This window comes from Tetrao urogallus (genome assembly GCF_951394365.1).
Source record: "Tetrao urogallus genome assembly, chromosome: 7".
Taxonomy (NCBI): Eukaryota; Metazoa; Chordata; class Aves; order Galliformes; family Phasianidae; genus Tetrao; species Tetrao urogallus.
In genome coordinates, this window is record NC_136820.1 from 51346250 (window position 1) to 51368254 (window position 22005).

The 22005-nt window shown below is 63.2% G+C and overlaps 1 protein-coding gene across 3 annotated transcripts in view; it reads left to right on the forward strand.

Moving 5' to 3' along the window:
- The window catches only part of AGAP3 (ArfGAP with GTPase domain, ankyrin repeat and PH domain 3), a gene marked incomplete at both ends in the record, with an annotated part of 93183 nt that overhangs the window by 13138 nt on the left and 58040 nt on the right, over positions 1-22005 (forward strand). For 2 of the 3 annotated variants that reach the window (XM_079538399.1, XM_079538400.1), the window contains 3 exons: positions 14714-14772; positions 17855-17942; positions 18083-18168. In XM_079538399.1, coding sequence (XP_079394525.1) covers positions 14714-14772; positions 17855-17942; positions 18083-18168 — 233 coding nt within the window. Of the gene's footprint in view, positions 1-9623; positions 10399-14713; positions 14773-17854; positions 17943-18082; positions 18169-22005 lie in introns of those variants that run through there. The other variant, XM_079538398.1, reaches the window with a different exon arrangement.

Consider the following 22005-nt stretch of genomic DNA (forward strand, 5'->3'; position numbering starts at 1 on the left):
AGTGCTGTGCTCAGTGCTGTGCTCAGTGCTGTGCCCAACGCTGTGCTCAGTGCTGTGCTCAGTGCTGTGCTCAATGCTGTGCTCAGTGCTGTGCCCAGTGCTGCGCTCAGTGCTGTGCTCAGTGCTGTGCTCAATGCTGTGCCCAATGCTGTGCCCAGTGCTGTGCTCAGTGCTGTGCTCAATGCTGTGCCCAGTGCTGCGCTCAGTGCTGTGCTCAGTGCTGTGCTCAATGCTGTGCTCAATGCTGTGCCCAGTGCTGTGCTCAGTGCTGTGCTCAGTGCTGTGCCCAGTGCTGTGCTCAATGCTGTGCCCAATGCTGTGCCCAATGCTGTGCTCAGTGCTGTGCCCAGTGCTGTGCTCAGTGCTGTGCTCAGTGCTGTGCTCAGTGCTGTGCCCAATGCTGTGCTCAGTGCTGTGCTCAGTGCTGTGCTCAGTGCTGTGCCCAATGCTGTGCTCAGTGCTGTGCTCAGTGCTGTGCTCAGTGCTGTGCTCAGTGCTGTGCTCAGTGCTGTGCTCAGTGCTGTGCCCAATGCTGTGCTCAATGCTGTGCTCAGTGCTGTGCTCAGTGCTGTGCTCAGTGCTGTGCCCAATGCTGTGCCCAGTGCTGTGCTCAGTGCTGTGCTCAGTGCTGTGCCCAATGCTGTGCCCAACGCTGTGCCCAGTGCTGTGCTCAGTGCTGTGCTCAGTGCAGTGCTCAGTGCTGTGCTCAATGCTGTGCTCAGTGCTGTGCTCAGTGCAGTGCTCAGTGCTGTGCCCAATGCTGTGCCCAGTGCTGTGCTCAGTGCTGTGCTCAATGCTGTGCCCAATGCTGTGCCCAATGCTGTGCTCAGTGCTGTGCCCAGTGCTGTGCTCAGTGCTGTGCTCAGTGCTGTGCCCAATGCTGTGCTCAGTGCTGTGCTCAGTGCAGTGCTCAGTGCTGTGCCCAATGCTGTGCTCAGTGCTGTGCCCAATGCTGTGCTCAGTGCTGTGCTCAGTGCTGTGCCCAATGCTGTGCCCAGTGCTGTGCTCAATGCTGTGCCCAATGCTGTGCCCAATGCTGTGCTCAGTGCTGTGCCCAGTGCTGTGCTCAGTGCTGTGCTCAGTGCTGTGCTCAGTGCTGTGCCCAATGCTGTGCTCAGTGCTGTGCTCAGTGCTGTGCCCAATGCTGTGCTCAGTGCTGTGCTCAGTGCAGTGCTCAGTGCTGTGCCCAATGCTGTGCTCAGTGCTGTGCCCAATGCTGTGCTCAGTGCTGTGCTCAGTGCTGTGCCCAGTGCTGTGCTCAGTGCTGTGCCCAATGCTGTGCTCAGTGCTGTGCTCAGTGCTGTGCCCAATGCTGTGCTCAGTGCTGTGCCCAACGCTGTGCTCAGTGCTGTGCCCAATGCTGTGCTCAGTGCTGTGCCCAATGCTGTGCTCAGTGCTGTGCTCAGTGCTGTGCTCAGTGCTGTGCCCAATGCTGTGCTCAGTGCTGTGCTCAGTGCTGTGCCCAGTGCTGTGCTCAGTGCTGTGCCCAATGCTGTGCTCAGTGCTGTGCTCAGTGCTGTGCCCAATGCTGTGCTCAGTGCTGTGCCCAACGCTGTGCTCAGTGCTGTGCCCAATGCTGTGCTCAGTGCTGTGCTCAGTGCTGTGCCCAATGCTGTGCTCAGTGCTGTGCCCAACGCTGTGCTCAGTGCTGTGCCCAATGCTGTGCTCAGTGCTGTGCCCAATGCAGTGCTCAGTGCTGTGCCCAATGCTGTGCTCAGTGCTGTGCTCAGTGCAGTGCTCAGTGCTGTGCTCAGTGCTGTGCCCAACGCTGTGCTCAGTGCTGTGCTCAGTGCTGTGCTCAGTGCTGTGCTCAGTGCTGTGCTCAGTGCTGTGCCCAGTGCTGTGCTCAGTGCTGTGCTCAGTGCTGTGCTCAGTGCTGTGCCCAGTGCTGTGCTCAGTGCTGTGCCCAATGCTGTGCTCAGTGCTGTGCTCAGTGCTGTGCCCAACGCTGTGCTCAGTGCTGTGCTCAGTGCTGTGCTCAGTGCTGTGCCCAACGCTGTGCTCAGTGCTGTGCTCAGTGCTGTGCTCAATGCTGTGCTCAGTGCTGTGCCCAGTGCTGCGCTCAGTGCTGTGCTCAGTGCTGTGCTCAATGCTGTGCCCAATGCTGTGCCCAGTGCTGTGCTCAGTGCTGTGCTCAGTGCTGTGCCCAGTGCTGTGCTCAATGCTGTGCCCAATGCTGTGCCCAATGCTGTGCTCAGTGCTGTGCCCAGTGCTGTGCTCAGTGCTGTGCTCAGTGCTGTGCCCAGTGCTGTGCCCAATGCTGTGCTCAGTGCTGTGCTCAGTGCTGTGCCCAATGCTGTGCTCAGTGCAGTGCTCAGTGCTGTGCTCAGTGCTGTGCCCAATGCTGTGCTCAGTGCTGTGCTCAGTGCTGTGCTCAGTGCTGTGCCCAGTGCTGTGCTCAGTGCAGTGCTCAGTGCTGTGCTCAGTGCTGTGCCCAATGCTGTGCCCAGTGCTGTGCTCATTGCAGTGCTCAGTGCTGTGCTCAGTGCTGTGCCCAATGCTGTGCTCAGTGCTGTGCTCAGTGCTGTGCCCAATGCTGTGCTCAGTGCTGTGCTCAGTGCTGTGCCCAGTGCTGTGCTCAGTGCTGTGCTCAGTGCTGTGCTCAGTGCTGTGCTCAGTGCTGTGCCCAATGCTGTGCCCAGTGCTGTGCTCAGTGCTGTGCCCAATGCTGTGCTCAGTGCTGTGCTCAGTGCTGTGCCCAATGCTGTGCCCAGTGCTGTGCTCAGTGCTGTGCCCAATGCTGTGCTCAGTGCTGTGCCCAATGCTGTGCTCAGTGCTGTGCTCAGTGCTGTGCCCAACGCTGTGCTCAGTGCTGTGCTCAGTGCTGTGCCCAACGCTGTGCTCAGTGCTGTGCCCAATGCTGTGCTCAGTGCTGTGCTCAATGCAGTGCTCAGTGCTGTGCCCAATGCTGTGCTCAGTGCAGTGCTCAGTGCTGTGCTCAGTGCTGTGCCCAATGCTGTGCTCAGTGCTGTGCTCAGTGCTGTGCTCAGTGCTGTGCCCAATGCTGTGCCCAGTGCTGTGCCCAGTGCTGTGCTCAGTGCTGTGCTCAGTGCTGTGCCCAGTGCTGTGCTCAGTGCTGTGCCCAATGCTGTGCTCAGTGCTGTGCCCAGTGCTGTGCCCAGTGCTGTGCTCAGTGCTGTGCCCAATGCTGTGCTCAGTGCTGTGCTCAGTGCTGTGCCCAGTGCTGTGCTCAGTGCTGTGCCCAATGCTGTGCTCAGTGCTGTGCTCAGTGCTGTGCTCAATGCTGTGCCCAATGCTGTGCTCAGTGCTGTGCTCAGTGCTGTGCTCAGTGCTGTGCCCAGTGCTGTGCTCAGTGCTGTGCTCAGTGCTCTGCCCAGTGCTGTGCTCAGTGCTGTGCCCAGTGCTGTGCTCAGTGCTGTGCCCAACGCTGTGCTCAGTGCTGTGCCCAGTGCTGTGCTCAATGCTGTGCCCAGTGCTGTGCTCAATGCTGTGCTCAGTGCTGTGCTCTGCACTCTGAGCAGAGGCTGCTAATGAGAGCCGTCCTCCATGCAGCCCCACCTCAATGCACTCTTTATGCTCCCAGCCAGCTGCTGTTCCGCATGGAGCCCGTCCTGAGTTTCCTGTTTGCTGCCCTGCTGGCTGTTGCTGCGTGCCATGGCTGTGCCACTGCTGCACGTGGGCTGGCGTTGTGCCCCGTTGGCCTTTCCTGGGTGGAAATTCTGGTCCTGCAGCTGCTGTGTGCTGTCAGCAGGATGGACTTTAAGGGTGGGTGCACAGAGGGCTGAGCGCTGCCAGCACTGCTGTGTGCAGAACGCTGCTGTGTGCTCACAGGGCTTCTGCCCAGCACGGAGCTGACTCCTCCAGCCTGTAGGCACAGACAGCTTGAACTGGTGGGCATCCAACCATGGAGTGAATGTCAGCACACTGCAGAGGCTCTAAGGCTGGAGAAGCCCTCTGAGATTCCCATGCCCACCCCCAGCCTATCCCCACCGTGCCCACTGACCACATCCCCCAATGGTGACCCCCAGGATGGTGACCCCCCACCCCCTGGGCAGCTGTGCCGGTGCCCACTGGCTCTTTGGAGAAGGAATTGTTCCCGACGTCCATCCTGACCTCCCTGGGCACAACATGGGAGCACCCCCTCTCACCCTATTGCTGTTACTGGAGCAGAGGCCGATCCAACCTCACTCCAAGCTCTCAGGATTCAGACAGAGCACTGAGGTCTCCCTGCAGTGCTTCTGGCTTGTGCCCAGGACTTCCAGATGTCACCATTAATGGCACACAGAGGAGGGGCTCCTTGGGACGAGAAAGTTGTTATGTATATTTAATTGCTAATGGAGAAAAATTGGACGTTACTGAACATAAACCAAAGCAGTGAGTTAAGCAATGAAACGAGGTGCATCAGCAGCCCACGTCCAGCAGGGCTGTGCTGTGGGGTTGCTCTGTGCTGGATGGGTCTGTTCTCAGAGCATGGATTGCAGCTGTTGGGCACAGCTGCCTCGTCCAGCTGTGTGTGTGAGCAATGTGTTTGTACTGGATTGAGGTTGGTTTTGGATGGAGTTGCACTGGGAGGGTCCGGTTGGATACTGGGGCCAGTATCCAGTAGGGGTGGTGGGGCTGGAGTGGGGTTGGGGACCCCAGAGGTCTTTTCTGGCCTCAGTAATTCTGTGGTTCTATGGGCGGTCTCCTGATAAGAAGACAGAACAATTTCAGGTCGGTATGAAAGGTGTAAGATGGATTCATTAGGCTCTCAGTATGGAGTTTATATGAAAATGATACCAGCTGAGTTTCCACTGGAGTTTTGCACCATCCTGGCCCCGTTTTGGGAGCAACACGGACTCTGCCACGGAGGAGGGATGGCTGCTGTGTCGTCACACAGCCCTCAGTGTCTGCAGAGAACGGCAGAAGCTCCCTGTCCCTCTGCTGCTTGGGCAAGGGCTGCCTTGCTGGACACGGTGTGCACAGCTGTCCGTCCTGCTTCTCACATCAGCTCTGATGACATCTGTCCCTGTAGGAGCAGCCGTTCCGGAGCCGTGCCACCCAGCGCCACCTCCTGCCCCGGCACACAGGAAGCTGTGCTGGGGCTGTGGGCTGCACTCTGCGGTCCAGCCCCGAGGGCTCCCCATGAGCTTCTCTCAGCAGGGAACGCTGTGTGGCACAGAGCGGCTCCCCTGGGGCTGGGGGCCGTGGCACCAGCAGCTGCCTTTGGGGAGGAAGCGACGCTCCGCTCTGAGGTGTCTGCGGTCACAGCAGAGCCTCTGGGGCGCGGTGGGAACGCAGGCAGAAAGCCACAGCTCGGTTTGTTTGATCTGTGGTTGGTGTTTGGTCCTTGTGCACGTCCCCTGGGATCGGCCCTGCTCACGGAGCGCTGTGCCCCAGGGCTGCTCCGGGGCAGTGCTGCACTGCTCTGTGCCTGCGGGGGGGTCCAGCCCTGGCCTGGAAAGCCGTGTTGGTGTTGGTTGTGGTGTGAGGTGGGCGCATGGGGGTGCTGAGTGCCGTCAGCACTGCTGTTAGGATGAGAGGGGGTGGTCTGACATTGCATCGTGTTACGTTGGGTGCTAAGAACGATTTCTTCCCCACAGAGGAGTCGGGCACTGGCACAGCGGCCTGGGGGTGGGGGGGTCACCATCCTGGGGGTGCCCAGAGCTGTGGGGATGTGGTGCTGGGGGATGCGGGCAGTGGGCACCGTGGGATGGGCTGGAGCTGGGGATCTCAGAGGTCTTCTCTGCCCTGAATGATTGCGTCGTTCTGTGGTGCCACAGGGGGACAGCAGGGCATCCCTCAGCTCTCTGTGTGACTCACAGTGAGGGCTGGCAGCCAGGGACTGCAGGGTCTGGGTGGGCACAGCAGTGGGATGAGGGATGGGGGTACAGCTGGCAGTGGGGCTGCAGCACCAGGAGCCCAGGTCATGGTTCCATCTCTCTCCATTATACAGAATAGATGGCTGATGAATTTGCTTGCAAGAAAGCAACACTGAGTCTAAACAAGGTGGTGGTGAGGCACTGGCACAGGCTGCCCAAAGAGGCTGTGGATGCCCCATCCCTGCAGGCATTCAAGGCCAGGCTGGATGTGGCTCTGGGCAGCCTGGGCTGCTGGTTGGCGACCTGCACACAGCAGGGGTTGGAGCTGGATGAGCATCGTGCTCCTTTGCAACCCAGGCCGTTCTATGGCTCTATGATTCTACGATTATTTTAGTTGCAAGAGCCTCCTGCCCATGAATGTGCATTTCCCTTTCTATCTCAGCACGGCCTTTCTGCACACAGCTCCTAACACAGCCCGTAACTCCGCGCTCACTCACTGCACAGACACTGCCTCACTCGGGAGCACACTGCATGCACGGCACTGCATGGGAGCTGCTCGTCTGCTTCTGGCTGAGAGTCACCTCCTGGCACCCTGCTGGCAGCCGGGCACGTTGGGCTTTTTGGTCGTGGAGGTCCTTTCCAACATGAATGGCTCTGTGCTCTGTGCTCTGTGCCTGCAGGCGCTGCGGGGCTGCTCAGCAGCCTGCCCTGCTGCCCCAGGAGCCGCCAGCTGTGGGTACATCCCCGTCCCTGCTGGTCCTGGAAGGAGCAGGGGGACCCCAGGTCCTGGTGGGTCCTGCAGCCAGGCTGGGGTCTGTGGGATGAGGCACGGGTGGGCGCTGCCTTGCTCAGCGCTCACTGGCCTTGTTTGTGCTGCATTTATGTAGCTGGCTTGAGAGCGAGCTGCTTTAGGGCTGGAAAGAGCCGAGCGGTGAGGGAGAGCTTTGAAAGGCTGGGCTGGCTGCCTGTATAAAAGAAAGCTTAATTAACAAGCCAGGACTTGGCCAGGGATTGTGGTTACTTTTCTATTCTGGGAGCAACGGCGCAGGATCCAGAACAGTTGGAGTCACTGCTGGCCATTTGCGAGGCTTCAGGAACTGATGTGCAAAATAATCGTCAGCTCCTGACTGCTGTCAGCGCGGAGGGGCTGCAGGTGGGGGCTGCGCTGTGGGCTGCATTGGGTGAGGTGGGGTAACCTCGTGGTTGTGTGAGCTGGGTTGCGCTGCGCCGGGTTGAGCTGCGGTCGGACCGGAGCAGCACGCGGTGCTGGAGCCCCGTCGCTGCCCCTCTCCATCCCCCTCACTGCATTTCTGCCTCTGCCCAGCTCTGCTGGAAGCCCAGGCACCGCCGTGGGCTGTGGACGCTGATGATGGGAGCTCAGTACCTGGAAGCTGCTGGGCCTGGGCCGCCCTGCTTTGTGGGATGGCAGGGCTGGGAGCGGGGCCTCGCTGAGGCTGCGTGAGGGGACTTTGTGTGTGGGGATGGGGGCGAGCAGAGCAGGGTGCAAAGGCTCTGTCTGAGGAAGGTGGCACCGACTCAGAGCCCTGCTGAGCTCAGAGGCTCAAAGCGGTCAGCACAGGTGTGGGCAGGAGCAGGAGCAGCACAAGCTGTGCGTTCACTGACGTGTGGTTGCAGGCGCTGCGCCCAGCAGTGCTGCTGTGATTTCCTGCGCTCTCATTTCACTGCAGAGCACGGCTGTCAAACCACACCTCCATAGGAGCCCCGGCTGCCTGCTCGTCACAGGGACACGTCCTCATCCACCAGCCGCCCCTTTGTGGAAGCTCTCAGTATCCCTTAGGAGCCATCAGAACCCAGAACCGGGGCTGGCACGAAGCCTGGCAGCTCCCAGCAGAGGCGGCACTGCCCTGCAGCGCTCAGAGCACGGAATCTGCTGAGCAGCCCGATGCTCAGCTGTTGCTCTCACCTCAAACACATTTTCCCCTTTCGCTGTACGAAATGCTTTCAGGCTGTCCAGACACCTCAGTTCTCTGCAGACTGAGGCTGCTGGCGCCCGATGCTGCAGGCGTTCAGCTTGCTGTGCATTGCCTCGTGCAGCAGTGCAGCAGTGAGGAGCGGGGCTGAGGCTGGGGAAGGGCTGCAGGGTGGGCTGCAGCGGGCTGTAGGCAGTTCTGCTGCTCCAGGACCCACAGTGTCTGTTCAGTGCATCGCATGTTCTCACCCACAGCTCTGTTGTAACCTTGGTGCACGGCGATGCACCACCTCCAGAGCTCTGTTTCCTTTCCTAAAACTATTGCTGCTGAGCTCTGTGCTCTGTTCTGCACGGAAGTGGGTTTGCATTTCTGGAAAATGTGGTTTCTGGGTGCAGTGCAGTGGGGTGGCAGGGAGGTTTTGTCTCCTAGTGACCTCCAGGTGCTTTCACCTGCCCACTACATCCTATTCCTGCACCGTCCGTCCCTTGGGTTCACCCCTTTGCTCTGTTTCCGTTTCTCACTTCCTCCGCTGCTGCTGGATTAAGAGGATCGTTGCTGCTGTAAGCGGTGATGGGAGGCGCTCCAGGACCCAAAAGAGGCCCTTCAGCCCTGTTTCCAGGCTGTCAGATGGGCCCTGCGCCCCTCCGTGCCACTCGGACGGAGCCGTGACCGCAGCCGTCCCACGCTGCGATCCTCCTGCAGCAAAACCTCCCTGCGTCTCCGTGCCCGACGTCGGCACCCCGGAGAAGCGCAGCGCGGCGCGGCGCTGCCTTTCCCCGTGCCGGGGCCTCATCCAGCAGCAGCGCCGGGCGGCAGCCGGCAACGCGGCGCTCCGTGCGGCTGTTCCTCGGCCTCTCACGTCCTTCTGTTAATCGGAACCAGATGTTCGCTGCCGCAGCGCCGCGCCGCGCCGTGCCTCACCGCGGCGCAGGGCCGCCTGACCGCCGTCCGCAGCAGCCGGGTTCACCGGCCGTTATCCCCGTGCGCGGCCCCAGCCGGCGGCAGTCGGGGCGGTGAGATCGCGGCTCAGCGCCCCGCCTCATCGTCGGCCTCCTCGTCGGTTGCGCCGCCTGCAGCTCGGAGCTCCTCCGCCGCCACCGCGCGTTGTGTCAATTGTGTCTTTTGTTCGTGCTGCGTGAGCGGCGCCGGGGGTTTACGCCGATGCTGCGGCATACGGAACCCTTTGCTTTATAACAAGCTAATCGGCGAAAACACCGCTGTGTTACTGTGTCGTGGAGGCGGATGTTGGGAGGATTTACAGCAGCGCGGGTGTTGCGCGCTCCTGCGGGACGGGGAGCGCGGCGCACGGCGGCGCACAGAGGCTGAGGGGTCGCGCCCCGGGGGGCGGGGGAGGCCGATGGCACCGATGGGGGACGGAGGGTGGGGGGGACGGCGGCCCCGGGCCGGGCGGGCTCCGTGCCGTTGGCGCCGGGGCTTCGTGACTCGCGAACGCCCTCCGCGGTCCCGCAGAGCCGCGCCGCCCCGTGCCGATGCGCTGCGCGCTCCCGGGGCGGCACCGGACGCGCGCGCGGAGCCGGGCCCGTGGCTGCAGCGCCCCCTGCCGGCCGGCCTCGGAGGCGGCTCAGCGCGGAGCGTCGGGCGGCAGCGCCCCCCCGTGGCGGCCGCGGGCGGCGCGCAGCGGCAGGGCGGACTCGCGGGGTCCGAGGCGGCCGACCGCCGGTTCCGGGCCGGGGGGCTCCGCGGGGCCGCTCCGGGCTCGAGGCCGAGGCGCGGAGGCCCCGAGAGGGCGCGGCCTCGGCGGGGAGGCCCCGGCCCCGTCCCGTCCCCCCGGCGCGTTCGGGGCGGGCCCGCCCCGCGGCTGGCGGCGCGCCGGAGCGCGGCCCGGGCATGCCGGAGCGGCGTGGGAGCGGGCGGGCGGCGGGCGGCGCGCGGGGGGGCCCGCGGCCATGGGGCAGCCCCGCGGGTGACGATGGCGGAGGGCCGGCGGCGGAGCGGGGCGGCGCGGGGCCCCCCGAGCCCGAGCCCGAGCCCGCGGCGCGCCGTCAGCGTGTGCGAATCGCTGGACCTGCAGGGCGTCCCCGCCGTCCGCGCCGCTCTCGGGGCCGCCCAGCAGCAGCGGCGCCGGCCCAAGAGCTTCTGCGCGCCGGGCGGCGGGCCGGGGGTCGGGGCGCTGCTGGGCTCCGCGCCGCGCTCCCGGGGCGGCCTGCTGGACTTCTTTCGACCGCGCCGCCGCGAGGAGGGGGACTGCGGGGAGCCCGGCGGCGGCGGAGCGCAGCGAGCGCGGCCAGGCAGCGCGTCCTTCCCGCCCGCCGCCCGCCCGCTGCCCGCCGACAGCCCCGGCTTTCCCCGCGGAGGGTCCCTTTGGGGCAGCCGCCGCTGGAACCTCTTCGGCCGCGGCGGTCCCGGCCCGCGGCGGCACCTGAGCGCCCTCCGCAAGAGCTTCAGCTTCCGCCTGCGCCGGGGCCACGAGCTGCGGCGCTCGGAGTCGGGCGGGCTGCGCCCCGCGCGCCTCCGCACCAAAAGCGAGGGCGACGCCGGATCGCTGCACGCCTGTCCCAGCAAGCGGGACCTGCTGTACCCGGAGCTGGGACGCGCCGCGCTGCGGGCCGAGCCCGGGCCGCCCGGCGGGCTCTGGAAGCTGCTCACCAGCCGCTTCCGACGGCGGGAGCGCGGTGCCGGCCCCAAGGAGCCCCTCGGCGGCAACGACCCCGTCCTGCTGGGCGGCGGCCCTCTGCGAGCGCTGGGTGAGTGCGGCGGAGCGCCGGGTCCGGTCGGGCGCCGTTCGGCATCGCGGGGCTGCCGCCGTCACCGCGTCCGCCGCCCTGCTCGGGGGGGCGGCCCGAGGAGCCCCCGCGTGCGATGCCCGGGGGAGGCGGCTCGGAGCCGGCGGGGCGGGGGGAGGAAAGCCTCGTGCGGGCTGTCGGGGCAGCGCAGGGAACCGGAACGCGTCCCGCTCGTGGGAGGGCAGAGGGGCATCGCTCCCGGACGGGGCCGAAGGACGCGACGGCTGAGGAACGCCGCGTGAGGTCCCTGACGGCTGCGTCTGGGGCGCGGGGCGGTCTGCGGGGTGCGGAGGGTGCAGCACGGTGGGCCGGGGCCCGCGATGGGGCGCGGACACGTGGTGGGCTCGGGAGTTGATGCTCCGATGGAGCTCTCCGGGCCGTGCTGCCGGGGGCTGCGCTCCCGGTGCCGGGGCTGCCCGGCTCGGCAGAGGCTCCGTGGAGCTGGGTTGCCCGCACTCCCTCCCCAGGCCCCATTTCCCAGCGCTGTTCCCCATCCCGTTCCCCCGCGTGGCCCCACAGCGGCAGGCGCGGAGCTGGGAGGAGCGCGCGGCGCCCGTGGGCTTTTTAAGGCATTGAACGCCGCGGATGGAGCAGCGGTGGGGGTTGGGCTTTGGGCAGCGCCTCCAGGCGCCCGTGAGCCGCGCGGGGCTCCGTCGTTTTGGGTCCCTGGAGCTGACGCTGTGGCAGCGGCTCCAGGGCGACTCTGCGCCCAGGTGCTCTCCGGCAAGGTCGGATTCAGCGTGGGAACAGCCCCGCTGCAGCGCGGGGAGCTCTACGCGTTCATCCCCGGGGCTCGCGGTGCCTTCCAGGGCTGTCCGTGTGGCCGCGGGGCGCTGCGGGGTGGCAGGGCTGCGCTCCCTGCCTCGGTGCTCCCGGCCTCACGCTCCCCCCGTGGCAGGAGGTTCCCAGGCGAGCGGAGGCCGCACTCATGGCTGCGGAATGTGGGTGTACCCGGGCTGGGAGGTGCAGCAGGGATCTGTTGCTGCTTGCTGGTGACTCCCGGCAGGAGCTGCGCCCGCAGCCACCAGCCCGACTGCCACGTTCCCAGGGGTGCAGCTGGGGTTGTGTCCCCACGTCGGTGTCCTTGCCGGGCGGGCGCCGTGCTGCCTCAGCACCGCAGCGTGGGCTGGTTGTGGGACCTCCGCTTGCTGTGGCGCAGCTGGGGCTGCACAGGTTGTGCTTGGGTTTGGTGCTTGCTCGGAGTTCCTGCTTTGCTGTTTGCTGCCTGCTTTGCCTGCTCGGGACGTGCTCCTGGGTCACTGAGATGCAGAGGAGCAGCAGTGAGGCTGCAGAGCCGTGGGGCTGCAGGGCAGAGCTGACGTCTTCATCCTGCTGGACGTGTCCCATCTCCACACTGAGCTGTTTCCATGGGCCCTGAGAGCTGTCAGTTGGACGTGGAGCACTGCAGCCCCACTCCTGCTCAGCTGCCTGGGTGCACGGCTTGGGGATCTCTGCCCTGTCCTTCTGCAGGCCGGTGCTGCTCCTAACATGTGCTCAGCACTTCCAGACCTCGATTGCTGTGTGCTGTGCTGCCCACCTCAGCCCTAGGAGAGCTGCTCAGCCACCCTAACATGCCCCCCTGAGGGGTGCAGCTGCAGCTGTGGTTATCAGCTCCTTGGAGATGCTGGGTATTGCAGGCAGAGCTCCAAGCAGTGCAGCTTCTCCAGTCCCAGGAGCATTTTGGTTACAGCAGAGACCCATCCAGCACAGCACGCACCGTGAGCACCCCAAAGGCCACCTAAAGGGAGAACGGTGCTGTCCCCCGTGACCCGCTCAGATCTCTGTACCATGCTTGCTCCTGCTGGCGTGGGGCTTTGTCCTGCTCCAGGCACAGGAAGGGGTGGTCGGGGAATGCAGGATTTGATACCTGAAAAAGCTTGGAGCTCATCTGTGTGTGGCACCATGGAGGCTGGCAGGGGCTGCACCCAGCAAGGACAGGGGCCCTTGGATCTGGTTCTGTGTCAGCCCACGTGCAGCCTGCTGGGCCAGCGTGCAGAGCCACGCTGAGGGCTGGGAGCTGTGTGTCCACGTGCATCCCTGCAGACACAGCCTGCAAACGGCAAGCACGGGCTGAGCATTTCCCTGCTCGCCTTCCAAAAAGCTCTGCTTCCTGCAAGGTGCCTCGAGGTTGGAGGTGAGGCCCCGCTGTCCTGCTGGGTGCCACAGAGGAACGTAGGGTAGGTGAGGGAAGGCTGCCTGCAGAGGAGGACGGTGCTTGTGTATTCAAGGGAAGTTTGCATAGCGAGCGGAGCAGGCAGTGATAGGCATCACCTCGTGTCAGCACCTGCCTGCGATCGCTGGGGGAGCGGGGCTGGGGCCGGGCTGCGCCTCCAGCACTGAGCGCAGCGGCAGCCCGTGCTTCTGAGAGCTGCAGCTGGCACCGGGGGTCTGGGTGCTCGTCTGGAGGGGGCGCACACCGCAGGCACGGGGCGGCTGCCTGCAGCCTGCGCTCTGTAGGAAGGGAGCAAGGGAGCGTTTCCGAGGGCGGCGCCTTTGCCGGCCTGCCCTGCCCTCAGCTGCAGCTGAGTCTGACCCACCTGGAGCAGGTTTTGCCGGTGAGGTGAGCGCCTGGCGGGGCGCTGGGAGGCAGCGCTTTGTGCTCCTGGGCACGGCCTGCAGGGCTGCTGCAGCGGGCGGGCAGAGCTCACCCTGCTGGGTGTCCTTCGGTCTGCAGTGGGACGCTGCCCGGGTTGGGGCTGGGTGCTCACCCTGTGAAAGCAGGGCAGGCTGCCCCGCTGCTGCTGAGTGCTGAGCAACGAGGGTGGGAGTCAGTGCTTGCGCTGCGCTGCCAGCAGCTTCGGCTCCCAGCCCCTCGGTGCTGAGCTGAGCCCTGCAGAGGACGCGGCTCTGGGTGCTCTGATGGCTGCCGGCGCTGCTCACTTTGGTTCCCGAGCTGCAGAGAGCTCCGTGCTGCAGGGCTGAGCTCTCCCCACCCCGTGCCAAAGGGGTGGCTGTGATGGGCACCGTGCCCTGCTGTCGGCTGGGGACTTTGGAACGTGGTCTGTGGGCTGTTTGTTCGGCCTCTGACCTGGCTGCAGGGCTGGTGGGGATGTCCGAGCGTCCCAGTTGTGCCGCAGCGGCTCGGTTGATGTGCTGGTTAATGATTATTTGTGTCTGTGGAGACCAAACGCACCCGGCAGTGCCCTCCCAAAGCAGGAGGCAGGCGGGCCTTCTGCACCGTGCTGCATGGAGCTCCCCGTGCTGATGGGGAGTGAATGGCAGGGGAAAATGAGAGCCTCGTGCTGCTGGTGCACAGCCAGTATGGTGTGTGGATGGAGGCATCTGTCCTCCTTTTGCTCTGTGGGGAGCTCTGGAGGTGTCTGTGGGGCTCACGGTGCAGTGGGGTCCAGGTGCTGACACCGCCTGGTGCTGAGGCTGTGCAGCTTGCAGGGCGCAATGAAAGCCCCCAGGCTCTGCGTGGAGGCTGCAGGAGCTGGGATTTAAGGCGGTGTTTGCACTCCTGAAACTCATCACTGAAGAGCGGTACGGGAGGGAGATCTGATGTGGTTTTAGGAAAAGGCACAAGTGTGTGCAATAAACAAAGCAGAGGCGGCTCAGGAGGTGTGCAGGCTGCTGGGGCTGCAGGCACGTGGTGTGAGTGCTGGGGCTGATGGCTGCCTGCAGGCTGGGGCTGGCTGCAGAGCTCACCCCATGGGTGCTGGTGGGCATGAGGAGGGGTGCAGGCTGGATCTCAGCACAACACGGTAAAAATCTGTTGCTGACAAACTCCTGAGCCTGGTTACAGTGCGGTGTCAGCACAGCAGGGCGGGCTGCCAGCATGGATGAGCTTTGCTCTCAGTCTGAGCAGCCTTCCCCCCCCCCAGCTCTATTGCACGGCACCCAGCTCAGCGCATCTCACCTGTGCTCCAGTCACAGCCCCTGCAAAACCTCACCATTTTCACCAGTTCTGCCACAGTTCAAGGAAACTCTACGTGTAGTGCAGCAGTGCAGGGTGTGCTTCCTTCATCTGCACGGGATGCAGGGGGTGTGGTGAAGAGGAAGATGGTGGTGGTGCTCCGTGTGTTGCGGTGATCCAGCGGGGAGCTCAGCGGGACAGAAGCTGTGGGAGGAGCGGTGCTGGGAGAAGCACTGATGGGCTGGAGGGACTCAGCTCTGTGCACTGCAGCTTGCAGCACGTTTGCAGCTCCGTGCGTGCAGTGCAGGCAGCATGCAGGCTGGGGCTGGCGGCTGTGCTGCCGCGGGGCTGGGCAGGAGGGTGGGAGCGTGGCACAGAGCGAAGCTCCTGTCCTGATCCCTTCTGCTCTCTGCTCTGCAGATTCCTTTGTGAACAGCCAGGAATGGACCCTGAGCCGCTCGGTGCCTGAGCTGAAGGTGGTGAGTATTCACATCAGCCCTCCAATGCTTCTCCACGTCCCCAAACGGCCCCCGCGTCCTCCTGAGGCGCAGTGAATGCGCACAGGGCTCCAGCCCCACGGAGTGCAGAGGGGCTGGGGCTGCTGCTGTGCTGGGGGGGTTTCCCTGGGGGGACCACGCTGTGCAGGAGTGGGTGCTGGTGTGGGAGAGCACGTGGGAGCAGAGCTGAGCACCTCTCTGGTGCTCCCACGTCCCTGTGGCCACCCTGCGGTGTCCCTGCCCTAAGGGTGCTGTGGGGTGAGACCTCACCTCCAGCACTGTGCTCTGTGTTCAGCAGAGAGCATCCGGACGTTGGCTTGCAGTGCGTCCTGCAGAGCTGTCACTGCCTGCCTGCAGGGCAGACACCGGGAGGCGCGTGGGCTCTGGCAGTGGAGTCCCCCCCCGCCCACCTCACCCCATGTTGGGGTGTCTATGGGCCGTCTGCAGCAGGGATCTGCTCTCAGGGTGCAGCCCTCCGAGGCCGGAGACGTTTCCACCACGTGTCCTTGCTGGATCCTGTGAGCTGCCACTGTCAGCACTGCTGGGGGACGGGTGGTGGCTGCTTGGGCTGAGCTGGCTGATGGGCACCAGGGCCCAGAGCAGTGCCTGGGGGGGGGGGGAGGCTCAGGATGGCTGTGGTGGGACAGGGTCAGCTGTGCAGAGCACCGTGTGCTCCCAGCTGTTCCCAGAACCCCTACAATCCATTCAGAGCTTGGCTCTTCTTGTGCTCGACAGCAGCCTTCAGCGTAACTCCCTTTGAGAACTGTTGGCACGTCTCCTTTCGGCCCTTTTAAGATTAAATGCTTTTCGGTCTTACTCTGAAAAGCAAGGGATGTTTTGGCAAGTCACACCAGCACAGTGCTGCCACGGTTTTTCTTATCTGCAGTTAAGTATTAATGAAAGCAAACTCTGAATATTCACTTGTTAGTTTCCCTTGTAAAACGTGTGTCTGTCCAAAGATGCTCCTGCAGCTATTCTGTGTATTGCTTCCTGACGTGGTAACAGCGTGCAGCGCTGCAGGCTGAACAAACCTGAGGCCTTCAGCTCTCCCCAGAGCAGCACGGCCTTTTGCCTTGTCTGCCATCAGCCCTGGGGTTCCATCTGGCCGCTGTGGTGCTTCCCAAAGGCGCTCAGGCTGGTGCTGAGCTGTGCCCCTTTCTGCCTGCCTGCAGTCTGTGGTGGTGGGGAGACCCTTTGCAGGCCTGTCCTGAGGGAAGGAAAGCATCAAAGTGATCAGATGGGAAGGGCTGGCTGCACGTTGTGCCAGAGGAGGTGCAGGTTGGGTTTTAGGAGCAGTTCTTCTCCAAAGAGCAGTCGGGCATTGGCACAGCTGCACAGGGCTGGGGGTCACCACTGCTGGAGGTTTTCAAGGACCGTGGAGATGTGCTTGGGGACGTGGTGGGCTGGGGTTGGGAATCTCGGAGGTCTTCTCCAACCTGAATGATTCTGTGATTCCACAAAGGGAAGCTGTCTGCCCACAGAGCTGCTGCTGTCTGGAGGCAGCAGTCAGTGTGGGTCCAGTGCTGCTCTGGCACTGCAGTGCGATGCCTCCCTTCCTCCCTGGGCTCTGGATTTTTGCTCCTCTGCCACCCGCCCTGATGTACGGCCGCCCCATCGCTCACAGGGTCCATTTCTCTCCCCAGAGCCCTGCAGGCAGGCAGGTCTTGGAGCCAGCAGCCCGAGCTGCCACAAATGTGCACAACTCTGCCCCTCGTGCTGCCGTCCCGCAGTCGGCGCAGGTGTCACCAAACACCCTGAGCTGCCAGGAGCTCCTCCAGCCTCGCTCCCAGCCCTCTGTCCATCAGCAGTGTGCTCAGCAGGCACTGAGCGTGGCACGGCTGGGTCTCATGGTGCAACAGTGCCACAGCTGTGCAGCAGTGTGCGCCCTGTGGGCAGGCTGTGCCACGAGCACTGTGTGGGAGAGCAGCAGTGGAGCCCCGTGATGGGCAGCAATGCATTGCAGGTGGGGGGAGAGGCTCACACGAAGCTCTGCTCTGTCCCTGACCTTCTGGTCCTGCTTGTCAGTGCAGACCTTCCCCAGCTCTGTGGGCACCGATCGTCGGCTCATCGGGGTCCCTTTATGGCACGCAGTGCTCCTGCTGCGGCCCACGCACCTGCAGCCAGCTCACAGAGCGTGGATTTTGCTTTTGGGTCTCGTGTGTGTGTGGCTGCACGGCGCCTTCGTGAAGCTGTGCGCCTGCTGGGAGCCCTGCGACAGGCAGGGGGCTGTGAGGTCACCGTGCCCTGGGTCAGGGCAGCAACCCGAGTGCTCCAGAACTGCTGTGTGTTTGCTGTGATGCAGTGTGCAGAGGTGTGAGGTGCTGAGGATTGCAGCAGTCCCTGCATGAGGATGTCGGCGTGGCTCTGCTGCAGGTCTGAGATCCTGATGGAGCTGTGGCAGCCAGCAGTGGGGACAGGGAGTGAGGATGCCTGCAGAACATTCATGTGGAGGAGGAGCTGAGGGCAGCACAGCTGGAGCCTTATGTGTGGTGGAACCAAGAGGAAGCTGGCAGTGGTGGAAGAGCCCCAGGCTGCACCAGGCAGTGCCAGAATGGCAGAGCTGTTCCTCTGGGCGCCCCCAGTGCCGTCCCCTGGCAGGAGTTGTCCCCGAGGGCGCTGTGGATGCAGTCAGGCTGTGCAGCAGGGCCAGGTGCCGTGGGGATGCTTCACCCAGCATTGCTCTCTGCTCAGACTGCCGGCCTGCAGGCTCGTAGGCCCTGGGCATTTTCGATCTGCTGCGAAGGTGCTGGCTTAGGAAGAGGCACGGCCATCCTGCTGGCACAGCCCGGGGCAGCTGTGCTCCTTTTGCAGGAGATCAGCAGTGTGGCCCCAGACTGAGCCCGACGGGCTTCAGCCCAAAGCTCTGCTCACGTCCCGGCTCAGGGATCAGCCTGAGTTCCAAGAGCTCCAGCGCTGATGGTTTGGGATGCGTGGGCTGGGAGATGAGTTCCCTTCTGCTGCCGGTTGATTGCAGTGTGGGGATGGGGGACGGGGGCTGCGGCACCGCGCTGGGTCACCTCGTGGTGTGCTGAATGGCAGCTGCTGACACGCGTTTCTCTCCCAGGGCATCGTGGGGAACCTGTCCAGCGGCAAGTCGGCCCTGGTGCACCGCTACCTGACCGGCACCTACGTGCAGGAGGAATCTCCAGAGGGTGAGGTGCAGCTGCTGCAGTGCTCGGGGCATTCGCTCCCCCGGCCCCAAAGACAGCCCCCATTCCCCCTTTGCCTCCCCCGCTGTCTCAGGACCCCACTGCCTGCTCTGCCCTTCTCACCGCCGCGCTCTCTCCCCCAGGCGGCCGATTCAAGAAGGAGATTGTGGTGGATGGTCAGAGCTACCTGCTGCTCATTCGTGATGAGGGCGGCCCCCCCGAGCTCCAGGTAGGAAATGTTGCACTGCTGGGCCAGAGGATGGAAAATCCCAGGGAAGCACAGGGGGCAGTGAGTGTGCAGGGCTGTGTGTGTGTGAGTGCAGGGCTGTGTGTGTGAGTGCAGGGCTGTGTGTGTGTGAGTGCAGGGCTGTGTGTGTGAGTGCAGGGCTGTGTGTGAGTGCAGGGCTGTGTGTGAGTGCAGGGCTGTGTGTGTGAGTGCAGGGCTGTGTGTGTGTGAGTGCAGGGCTGCGTGTGTGTGAGTGCAGGGCTGTGTGTGTGTGAGTGCAGGGCTGTGTGTGTGTGAGTGCAGGGCTGTGTGTGTGAGTGCAGGGCTGTGTGTGTGAGTGCAGGGCTGTGTGTGTGAGTGCAGGGCTGTGTGTGTGAGTGCAGGGCTGTGTGTGTGTGAGTGCAGGGCTGCGTGTGTGTGAGTGCAGGGCTGTGTGTGTGTGAGTGCAGGGCTGTGTGTGTGAGTGCAGGGCTGTGTGTGTGTGAGTGCAGGGCTGTGTGTGAGTGCAGGGCTGTGTGTGTGTGAGTGCAGGGCTGTGTGTGTGTGAGTGCAGGGCTGTGTCTGAGTGCAGGGCTGTGTGTGTGTGAGTGCAGGGCTGTGTGTGTGAGTGCAGGGCTGTGTGTGTGAGTGCAGGGCTGTGTGTGTGTGAGTGCAGGGCTGTGTGTGAGTGCAGGGCTGTGTGTGTGTGAGTGCAGGGCTGTGTGTGTGTGAGTGCAGGGCTGTGTCTGAGTGCAGGGCTGTGTGTGTGTGAGTGCAGGGCTGTGTGTGTGAGTGCAGGGCTGTGTGTGTGTGAGTGCAGGGCTGTGTGTGTGTGAGTGCAGGGCTGTGTGTGTGTGAGTGCAGGGCTGTGTGTGAGTGCAGGGCTGTGTGTGTGAGTGCAGGGCTGTGTGTGTGTGAGTGCAGGGCTGCGTGTGTGAGTGCAGGGCTGCGTGTGTGAGTGCAGGGCTGCGTGTGTGAGTGCAGGGCTGTGTGTGTGAGTGCAGGGCTGTGTGTGTGAGTGCAGGGCTGTGTGTGTGAGTGCAGGGCTGTGTGTGTGTGAGTGCAGGGCTGTGTGTGAGTGCACGGCTGTGTGTGAGTGCAGGGCTGTGTGTGAGTGCAGGGCTGTGCGTGTGTGAGTGCAGGGCTGTGCGTGTGTGAGTGCAGGGCTGTGTGTGTGTGAGTGCAGGGCTGTGTGTGAGTGCAGGGCTGTGTGTGTGTGAGTGCAGGGCTGTGTGTGTGTGAGTGCAGGGCTGTGCGTGTGTGAGTGCAGGGCTGTGCGTGTGTGAGTGCAGGGCTGCGTGTGTGTGAGTGCAGGGCTGCGTGTGTGTGAGTGCAGGGCTGCGTGTGTGTGAGTGCAGGGCTGTGTGTGTGAGTGCAGGGCTGTGTGTGTGTGAGTGCAGGGCTGTGTGTGAGTGCAGGGCTGTGTGTGTGTGAGTGCAGGGCTGTGTCTGTGTGAGTGCAGGGCTGTGTGTGTGAGTGCAGGGCTGTGAATGCAGGGCTGTGTGTGTGTGAGTGCAGGGCTGTGTGTGTGTGAGTGCAGGGCTGCGTGTGTGAGTGCAGGGCTGTGAGTGCAGGGCTGTGTGTGTGTGAGTGCAGGGCTGTGAGTGTGTGAGTGCAGGGCTGTGAGTGTGTGAGTGCAGGGCTGTGTGTGTGAGTGCAGGGCTGTGTGTGTGTGAGTGCAGGGCTGTGTGTGTGAGTGCAGGGCTGTGTGTGTGTGAGTGCAGGGCTGTGTGTGTGTGAGTGCAGGGCTGTGTGTGTGAGTGCAGGGCTGTGTGTGTGAGTGCAGGGCTGTGTGTGTGAGTGCAGGGCTGTGTGTGTGAGTGCAGGGCTGTGTGTGTGAGTGCAGGGCTGTGTGTGAGTGAGTGCAGGGCTGTGTGTGTGAGTGCAGGGCTGTGTGTGTGAGTGCAGGGCTGCGTGTGTGTGAGTGCAGGGCTGTGTGTGTGAGTGCAGGGCTGTGTGTGTGAGTGCAGGGCTGTGTGTGTGTGAGTGCAGGGCTGTGTGTGTGTGAGTGCAGGGCTGTGTGTGTGAGTGCAGGGCTGTGTGTGTGTGTGTGCAGGGCTGTGTGTGTGTGAGTGCAGGGCTGTGTGTGTGAGTGCAGGGCTGTGTGTGTGAGTGCAGGGCTGTGTGTGTGAGTGCAGGGCTGTGTGTGTGTGAGTGCAGGGCTGTGTGTGTGAGTGCAGGGCTGTGTGTGTGAGTGCAGGGCTGTGTGTGTGTGAGTGCAGGGCTGTGTGTGTGAGTGCAGGGCTGTGTGTGTGTGAGTGCAGGGCTGTGTGTGTGTGAGTGCAGGGCTGTGTGTGTGAGTGCAGGGCTGTGTGTGAGTGCAGGGCTGTGTGTGTGTGAGTGCAGGGCTGTGTGTGTGTGAGTGCAGGGCTGTGTGTGTGAGTGCAGGGCTGTGTGTGTGTGAGTGCAGGGCTGTGTGTGTGTGAGTGCAGGGCTGTGTGTGTGAGTGCAGGGCTGTGTGTGAGTGCAGGGCTGTGTGTGTGTGAGTGCAGGGCTGTGTGTGTGTGAGTGCAGGGCTGTGTGTGAGTGAGTGCAGGGCTGTGTGTGTGAGTGCAGGGCTGTGTGTGTGTGCAGGGCTGTGTGTGTGTGTGTGCAGGGCTGTGTGTGTGTGAGTGCAGGGCTGTGTGTGTGTGAGTGCAGGGCTGTGTGTGTGAGTGCAGGGCTGTGTGTGAGTGCAGGGCTGTGTGTGTGTGAGTGCAGGGCTGCGTGTGTGTGAGTGCAGGGCTGTGAGTGCAGGGCTGTGTGTGAGTGCAGGGCTGTGTGTGTGTGAGTGCAGGGCTGTGTGTGTGTGAGTGCAGGGCTGTGAGTGTGTGAGTGCAGGGCTGTGTGTGTGTGAGTGCAGGGCTGTGTGTGTGTGAGTGCAGGGCTGTGTGTGTGAGTGCAGGGCTGTGTGTGTGAGTGCAGGGCTGTGTGTGTGTGAGTGCAGGGCTGCGTGTGTGTGAGTGCAGGGCTGCGTGTGTGTGAGTGCAGGGCTGCGTGTGTGTGAGTGCAGGGCTGTGTGTGTGTGAGTGCAGGGCTGTGTGTGTGTGAGTGCAGGGCTGTGAGTGTGTGAGTGCAGGGCTGTGTGTGTGTGAGTGCAGGGCTGTGAGTGTGTGAGTGCAGGGCTGTGTGTGTGTGAGTGCAGGGCTGTGTGTGTGTGAGTGCAGGGCTGTGTGTGTGTGAGTGCAGGGCTGTGTGTGTGTGAGTGCAGGGCTGTGAGTGTGTGAGTGCAGGGCTGTGTGTGTGTGAGTGCAGGGCTGTGTGTGTGAGTGCAGGGCTGTGTGTGTGAGTGCAGGGCTGTGAGTGTGTGAGTGCAGGGCTGTGTGTGTGTGAGTGCAGGGCTGTGTGTGTGTGAGTGCAGGGCTGTGTGTGTGTGAGTGCAGGGCTGTTTGTGTGAGTGCAGGGCTGTGTGTGTGTGAGTGCAGGGCTGTGAGTGTGTGAGTGCAGGGCTGTGTGTGTGTGAGTGCAGGGCTGTGAGTGTGTGAGTGCAGGGCTGTGTGTGTGTGAGTGCAGGGCTGTGTGTGTGTGCAGGGCTGTGTGTGTGTGAGTGCAGGGCTGTGTGTGTGTGAGTGCAGGGCTGTGTGTGTGTGAGTGCAGGGCAGTGAGTGTGTGAGTGCAGGGCTGTGTGTGTGTGAGTGCAGGGCTGTGTGTGTGAGTGCAGGGCTGTTTGTGTGAGTGCAGGGCTGCGTGTGTGTGAGTGCAGGGCTGTTTGTGTGAGTGCAGGGCTGTGTGTGTGAGTGCAGGGCTGTGTGTGTGTGCAGGGCTGTGTGTGTGTGAGTGCAGGGCTGTGTGTGTGTGAGTGCAGGGCTGTGTGTGTGTGAGTGCAGGGCAGTGAGTGTGTGAGTGCAGGGCTGTGTGTGTGTGAGTGCAGGGCTGTGTGTG